Raw genomic sequence first — 8843 nt, forward strand, 5'->3', positions numbered from 1 at the left:
GTGTATTTTCTACTATTGTTCAACAATGGAGATTATTGATTGGATCAAAGTTTGTTTTGAGTGGTATTCAATCTTGGGATTATTTGGCCAGATGTCAATGGGAAGACATCAGTATCAGTGTAGCCCAAGTGGGAGATTGTTAGGACTCTTATGTGGGCTTAACTGATATTGATTGACCCATTGGGCCCAAGAGAATAAGGACCACTCTAATTAGGAAACTTCTTGCCCTATTCTATTGTGGGAATGGATTAGGGTTTAGGAATTCTATTATATATAGAATACTGACGGTCCCTGCAGCTATTACTTTCATAATAATATTTTGGGAGCACTGCTTTCTCACAAAGCTAGTGTAGAGACAGAGAGAAGATCCCATAGTAAGAGGCTGCAGAAGATCTCAGTAGAAGGACCCATATTGCGTGGTTCTTCATCATAATTCGTGGTACAAGCGTCAACCTTGATTTAGGGACTTTATTCACGCTCAACGGGTATGTGATTGATTTCTTTCCATTATTCATTCTTGTATTCTATACACTATAGGTAATTCAAATGATTCTAGGATTTTGAATCTCTAACACCTAAGTCATGCAACTACTAGCATCTTTCTTACTATCAAAAAAGTTGTTTGCTCTTCATTATAGCCCCTTATATGAATCATATAGTGTATTCATCACACACATACATACACATAGGGAGCATTGATGTAGACCATTGTTTCCAAACAGAAAATTAACCACTTAGAAAAAAAAAAAAAAGGGTAAAAGAATACTATCTCTTAGTGTACTCTGAAAGTAAAGTTGGGTCATAGGCATCTTTTTACAACGATTTCACTTTCCATGTGTGTGGACGTAAGGTACACTTAGGCATCGTATGACAACGTTCTGTTTCTGTCATTTCTACGTTTTTTTGTTCCCAGAAAAGAAGAACAACTTAAAAAGTATTTGATAAAATTGTTTCGTTTCACCTGTTTTTAGAAACATAAATCAAAATTTATGCATATTTCAATTCTAGAAACGACTTGGACGAAACAAATCATAATTGTTTCGTCGTTTCCAGAAACGAATTTGAGAGAATAAAAAAGGCTATTGTACCCGATAAATCTTTCAACTATTTAAACCTAAAAAGAAGCAATGGAACCATCTCCCCCGTTTGGGCATCCAATCATAATATTGGGTTTTTTAGTGGTATTATGTCTGTACAAAAATATTTTGAGAAACAAGTTTATTAAACACCAAAAATTCTGTTTTTATTCTAGAAACATGAAAAATATGTTTTTGTTGTTTCTAGACACAGAAAAAAAGAAATGTTATCAAACAGTGCGATTGATAAGAGGTAACATCATTTTCTCATTGAAAAGAAATGTTATGAAACAATGCGGTTGATAAGAGGATACATGAAAAATATGTTTTTGAAGCATGCTTTTGCCTATACTTTTTTTTTTTTCTCTTTTTTTAACAAAACAAGAGTTACATGTATCTTTTCACATGATTGAAAATAGACACATGGGAACGCCTGGCCACATTCCTTGAGAGGGTTAAAATAAAAATAAAAACATTTTTTTTTATCTTCTCCTTCTTGGCAAGAGGGAAGACAGACACCAGATAGAAACTCTCTTTACCTTTCTTGTTGTCATCTCTAATGGGCAACACAGGCTTCTTCTCTCTCTCACTCTCCGCCCTTACAGAGAGTCTTCGTTTATTCCTTCTCAAGTCTCAATCAAATCCTTCATTACTGCTCAAATCTCTCGAAACTCTTATTTGTTAGTATGCGACTCTCTACCACTTTGTTTCTATTCGATCCCGAATTTTCTTTTGGGTTCTAGCTCTGCGATTTTCTTTTTTCTCTACTTTTATCTACTCTGCTTGTTTTTGGCGGAATTTTTTTGTTGTAAACTTAGTGTAAGAGAATAAATTGGAGATCTTTCGTGTAATATAGTAGATTCGAAGGATCTTACCCCGTTTGAGAAGCTCTTGTTGTTTTTCTTGCTTATGAGATTATTATTTTGGCAAAAATTATAGTTCAACCTGTTTTGTATTGAGTTAATTAGGGACGTTAAGGTGTGCAAGAAGGACCCATTTGGGAATTTACTTGAATTGACGAATCCAGGGTTTCATAAATCTGCTTATCTCCTTATATTCCCATTGTTTGAATTCATTTCAGTTTTTGGGTTTCGAGGCTGAGTCCTTTGTTTCTGGTCAAAAAATTTCCTTCTTTTTCTGAAACTAAATAAATTCGGCTGGTGGGTTTTCCTCTTGTCATGGATTACGGTGGAGATTTTGGGCAGATAATCCCTGAAACCCGTGGCATCGGTGGTGGTGGAGGAGATAATTGGATTCCTGGGTTGGGTGACCAAGCAATTTGGGCTACGGAGGAGGATTACGGAGCGTGGACGGGAGATGCCTCTGCTGACACTCCTTCGAACTCGAATTATGATGGGAGACAGTCTCAAACTCGATCTGGGAGCGAACCTCCGAATAAGAAATCCAGAGGAGATTCCCAAGGAAGTGGTTTAAGCAGAGACCGTGATCGATCCAAAGCGATTGGGAAGATGTTCTTCAAGACTAAACTCTGCTGCAAGTTTCGTGCAGGGACTTGCCCCTACATCACTAATTGCAACTTTGCTCATGGGATTGAAGAGCTTCGTAAGCCTCCTCCCAATTGGCAGGAAATTGTTGCAGCCCAGGAGGAGGAGCGAGGTGTATCCTCAGAGCCCAGGGAAGAACACCAGATTCCAACTATTGTTTCTGTTGGGAGCGGAGAGACTCAGAGGTCTTATAAAGGGAGGCATTGTAAGAAGTTCTACACTGATGAGGGGTGCCCCTATGGAGATAATTGCACTTTCCTCCATGATGAGCAGTCTAAAGCTCGGGAGAGTGTGGCCATCAGTTTGGGTCCAACTGTTGGTAGTGGGTATGGTAACAATGGGAATGGAGCAAACCAGAAGCCTTCGAATTGGAAAACTAGGATCTGTAACAAGTGGGAGATGACTGGGTACTGCCCATTTGGAAGCAAGTGCCACTTTGCTCATGGCTTAAGCGGTATGATCTTATCTACTAATTTGCTTTTTCTATTTCACTTGTTTGAATGAATTCTTTACTTGAGAAGAGAATTTGACATGTTGATCTTCCATAAACGTTTTTTGTTTCATTAGACAGTTGAGGTTGTTAATTAATTAGCCTGCGGATGTTTGCTTAAAATGAATATGTAATCTATCCGTCCATGTCAAAAAAAAAAAAAAAACATTGCTTAATCTTCTGGTGTTATGGAAGAGCAACCAGGGAAACACTTACCATGTCAGCTCTGTCCTACTTATCTCAACTATCATTAGAAAAAAGATAAAGTTCCCATTTTCTTATAGCCACATTTCAAGGGCTTAGACTTGGTTATTGCTTCCCTTGGGAGGGATACTTTTTCAGCAATACTGCAGTAGTGACCACCCCTACCCCAACACCCCCTCCCAAAAAAAAAAAATGACAAATTAGCTCAGAAAAAATTTAGTTGAAGTCAATGCACCTGGGTCGGTCAACATAATATACACTTATTATGACTTCCTGCTCTGAATCCTGGACTGCCCATCTTTTGTGTGGGCTATTGCCATAATCTTAACTGATCTTGTGCTTTTTGAAATGACATTTTTCTTATATATGATTTGATTACTGTTGAAGCAGGCACATTCTTTGGACTTCATGATTATTGGGTTGATTTTATTTTTTGTGGCTATAACCTGTTGAAGAGGTGAGCTGTCCAGGTAGATTGGCTAGTGGCTGTATATAGCTGCTATGCAGCATAGCATAGCTACCTAATTCTAGCGGAAAGAGAACCTTGCAAATTGATGGATTGTATACCAGTTTCTAAGGGAAACCAGATATTGAAACAGTTTGCTCAACACTTGCAATTTAACTGGGGAAGAGGTCATTCTAATAATTATTTGAAGTCAAGATAAACAACTGAAGAAGTTTATGAAAAGGGAAACCTCTTTGTAAGACAAAATGTACAATTGGTTTGACTGTATTTTTTATATGACAATTCAATGTTTTGAAACAGAGTTGCACAGATATGGTGGAGGACTTGTGGATACGGAAGGTAGAGACTCTACAGCCCCTCCTGACTCGAAGCAAGTCGGACTGTCCTCAAAGATCCAGACGGATACTGCAGTAGCTGCATCAATTACTCATTCTGATGTTTATCACATGGCAGTTCCATCACAGAGGTCTTTGGCGTTAAGCCAGAGGCAAGGGCAGAGACCTCTTCAGAAATGGAAGGGCCCCGACAAGATCAGCAGGATATATGGTGATTGGATTGATGATTATGAGGGGGAACCAGCTCGATAGTTGGAAAAAATGCTCGAGGAATTGGCAATTGCACAGAATATTTTTTGGACTAATTGATGTGGACTGAAAGTTATGGTTTGAATCGTCCAACACTCCAACCTAATGAGCTCCGCAGCTCTAGTTCTGGTTTGAGGATACATTGTTGTCGTCTATGTAGTATCATTTGAGTTCTTGTCTTACCTTCAATTGTCTAGTTGCTGTAAGACTTCAACTTTCAGGATCAGAAAATTTGGAGCTGCAATCACCCTTGTAACCTGATGTCTTTATTAATCACAGTTGAAATGCCATATTGCCCTAGTTTTTTTGACCCAACATCTTCATTGCTGTACTACGACTACGAGTGAATTTTACCAGTAATAGATCTCTGATCTCTTTAGTATCTTTTCTCTGCTTATATGAAATTTCATCGTGTTTTGGCTTCTGATACCTTGACTCAAACTGGAAGCACATTCACATATGTTACTATTATTTTATTGTTCATTTTGAGAAATTTTAGATGATCAAATAATGTTCTGTCCCACCCCCCCCCCCCCCACCCACACACAAAAAAGGGGGGGTGAAAATGACTTAACACGAACAAGAGTGTCCTTGGTAATACGTTCTTATGCAGTGGCAGAAAATTATAAATTCTCCACTGTAAATAAAATCAGAACTTCTTTCCCTCGTCTCTCCCACTGTTCTACAGAATTTATCATATGTTTCCTAATCTGTTGTTCTATTCTTTATTTAAAGGTAGACCCCTTTGAATCACGATTGCAGGATGAGCAACATTCAAATGATTTTAAATCCATTCATTGCATGTCAAACTGTCATTGGAAGTTTCGGCCTCAAAAAATAATGTCATTGAAAGTTTTAGCCATATTTTTTCTCCTCCAAACCTGCTCTGGGTGCTTCAGGTTACCTACTTGACACACATTAATATATCTAGGCCTCTTTCAGACAATTGATTGTTTTATTTGGACACTCACCTCTTCCTTCAACTTGCTACTCAGTAATCACACTACTGAGAAGCTATATGTCACTTCTTCTATACAAACAGAGGATCCATTCGATGATAAACTGCACATAGCCATCCTAAACATCCTCTTATTCATATGTTCTCAATGTAGGGATGCATGTATTGTGCAATGTATTGCTGTATTGCATAAAAAAACATGTCTTCACTTGAACCATGCCATGGAAGAACTTTAAATTTTGTAATGCTTCACTTCCATATTCATCTAATATTCTGGATTTCTATAGTTTTCTGTGAACCATTACCAGTAATTTAATTGTTATTGGATATGTAAATGGAGGGGGGGTGTTTCCTCCATCCATGAGGTTAGAAGTTTCCTTGACAGGTGGTTCTTCGATATGTGGATGGCTGATTTGATCATTCTAGCTTTTGGAACTATATTCTAGGTAGGCCACATATCAACTTTTGTAACCTATCTCAAACATATGGTTATTATTATGTTTTTTGGATTGGCGTTCAGATCCTTACCTTTTCTGTGTCTCAGTCTTCCTTTTTAGCACATGAGGAAACCAATTGGTCTGAATTTTGATATCAGTAGAGGTTGAAATCACTGTGTCCATGAAGCTTGAGAAAGGAACCAAATTGCCGTGGCAAAGATATTACTGCACACACAGGAATGTTTTTGCAGTGAATGAATCTCACTTACTATCTGTAGTGAATGAATCTCACTTACTATCTGTATTGTATATTTTGGAGAGAGAGAGAGAGAGAGAAACTACTCCAGACTCGACTGCATCCATTGTGCTCCCTATCAAACCAGCTTCTTTCAGTTTCTTTTTCTCCTCTAGGAGCCTCTTTTCTTCTTCAAGGGCTGCCAACTGCTCTTCCTTATTGAACTCATGGTAGAAGACCTGTATGCCCCCATCCACATCTGAAACTCATTAATTTTTGCCCAAAAGGAAGAGCAAACAAAGAAAATCCATGTCATGTCATGAAATGATTATATCTTGTAATATATATTACAATATTGAGCATATTTACTTTTGTAAGACTGGATGTTTTTGCCTTGACAGTAAGAGTTCCTCATCTTTTCTGTGTTTAATCTTTTGCATATCAAGTGATGGCAGTACTCTCATATCAATCTCTTTTGGGGTATCAGGTTCCAATTCGATCAAAGGTAATATTGTAATGCCCAATTTTTTGTCTTGTCCAACTTCTGCATCGTAGACCTGTTGACAACATTTACAAAAATTATTTGGAAATGTGTCAATCAACCAACAAGTTTATCATACCAACTGGTAAAAGAATAATTAATCAATTCAAACTGTTTAAACAAGAGAAGAGGCCTAATGCTATCTCCCACAAAAGGTGTGATCAACCTTCTACTAACAGACTTTGAGAACCCTTGCCCAACTAAGAAAAGTAAAGTTTTCTCTTTTTTTCGTTTTTTGGACAAGTTCTCATTTTGAAGTTCTCATTCAAGATGAGATGAAAAGTTTCCATGACATGTGGTTCTTTGATATGTGGATGGTTGATTTGATCATTCTAACTATTGGAACTATATTCTAGGTAAGCCACATATCAACTTTTGTAACCTATCTCAAACATATGGTTATTATATTTTGGATTCGCGATCAGATCCTTACCTTTTCTGTGTCTCAATCTTCCTTTTTGGCACCTAAGGAAACCAATTGGTCTGAATTTTTGACATGAGTAAATGTTGAAATCACTGTGTCCATATGAAGTTTGAGAAAGGAACCAAGTTGCCATGGCAAATATATTACTGCATACACAGGAATGTTTTTGTAGTGAATGAATCTCACTTACTATCCGTATTTTATATGTTGGAGAGAGAGAGAAAGACTAGTCTAGACTCTCAAGTTCTTAACAACCAGCTCTATAACTCTCATCAACTTAATCAATTAATCTATTGATTAGTACAAAATACTTTTATATTTTACTGTTTGTATAAATTTTCGTAGTGATAATTCTTTTTGCCATTTTTGTGGTTGATTTGGTTATTTTGACCATTAAATATAGAATATACTCTAGATTGGTCAGATGAATCCGAGCAATCCATTTCAATTGTATGTCCCACCATGCATAAGTCTCTCTTCATCATCTCTTCAATAGTTCAACTTTTAATGGGAACCATGGGAAAAATTTTCAGACAATTTCTCAAAGTAAAAAAAAAAAAAAGTCTTGGAAATGTTTAAGAAGTGTTAACGAAACTATCATATGGCTTATATAAATGGACTCAAATCCTTTGCGGTGAGCGATAAGTGGCAATGAGGATCCAACGGTTGGGGAGCATCTGCTGCTCACTGCTTCCCGTAAAGGACTTTTGTGCTATATAAATGAAGGGAGGAATTTATATGTTATCTACATGTATTGAAATCTCCCACATCAAGTCAATGGACGCACGGGCGAGAGTTACTCATGATTTGTATACAAAATGCCCACATGGTCAAAGAGGAGATACAATGTTAGAGAGTATCAAGGGAGATGAGAGTGTGAGAAGGCATGTAATACTGGCATTAGCTATATCATTTTTCTACAAACAGAGAATGGTTTTCACTTTTCGTCATCGTTGGTGCCAAAAACCTTCCACCACAAACTCTTTATCAGAAAGGTACCATGTGAAGGGATTTTCCACCAGAACAGTTACTACATTAGTGTGGATGATTGCATAATATATTACTTCGAGGAGCCCTCATGGAGAGAGACTACAAATAGTGGAAGATATTGCTGCCAGGTCTAGTGGCCCTTGCACCAGCCCACAGGCTAATAAGAGCTTGTAGATGCATCAACATAATTGGGAATTTTTATTTCACATGAGGTGGCATTAATTTCAAACGCCCCTATATCTGGACGCAGGGACCATGCAATCAGACAGTTTTCTTTTTTCCATATAATGGAGTTAGAAAACCATTTTTCCAATTTAGAAAATAACCATCAATTTACCAAATAAAATTCTATCTTGGGGAAGAGTAAGAGGACTATAACTGTCATCTCCCTCAGTTTGTGAAACAGAATTCTATTTTGGTGGCATTCTTCTCAACAAAAATGAAATATCTACCATGAAAAGTATTGAGAAGAGGACTGGAACTGTCATCTCCTTCTATTTGTGATAAACGAAAAAATAGCTTTTCACACAAAAATCAGACAAATATGTCTATAGAAGGCTTGGCCATAGGAACACAAACTCCCTTTATTATTTCTTGGGTTTTCTTCTCACAGGCGACTCGCTCAAGGACTTTGGTCATCACCGCATAGGAGAAACCAACAATGCCATGTTAGCATTCAAATCTGCTAAATTCTAGAGAGAGAGAGAGAAGCAAAAATAAACAAGGGAAGATCAACCAACCAACCAACCCAATGAAGCACAACACAAGAGCTCTGACATGCAAGAGTATTCTTTGACTTTCTTCATTTTCCTCAAGACATAACTTCTTCTTCTTCTTCTTCTCTCTCTCTCTCTCTTTATTCCATGCAAACTGTAAGCTAGAGGCCGGGGTATCTAATAAGATCCGGCCAGCCCATTATTTGATTTCTTGCAA

The 8843-nt window shown here is 37.5% G+C and overlaps 1 protein-coding gene across 1 annotated transcript; it reads left to right on the forward strand.

Moving 5' to 3' along the window:
- Window positions 1-1542: 1542 nt before the first annotated feature.
- Window positions 1543-4709, forward strand: LOC122075090 (zinc finger CCCH domain-containing protein 56-like). Its single transcript, XM_042639988.1, has 2 exons — window positions 1543-3035; window positions 4042-4709. Exons 1-2 carry the CDS (start codon window positions 2255-2257, stop codon window positions 4326-4328), a joined length of 1068 nt encoding a protein of 355 aa, XP_042495922.1. The 5' UTR covers window positions 1543-2254; the 3' UTR covers window positions 4329-4709.
- The last annotated feature ends 4134 nt before the right edge of the window (window positions 4710-8843 follow it).

The sequence above is a fragment of the Macadamia integrifolia genome, chromosome 4 (assembly GCF_013358625.1).
Source record: "Macadamia integrifolia cultivar HAES 741 chromosome 4, SCU_Mint_v3, whole genome shotgun sequence".
NCBI lineage: Eukaryota > Viridiplantae > Streptophyta > Magnoliopsida > Proteales > Proteaceae > Macadamia > Macadamia integrifolia.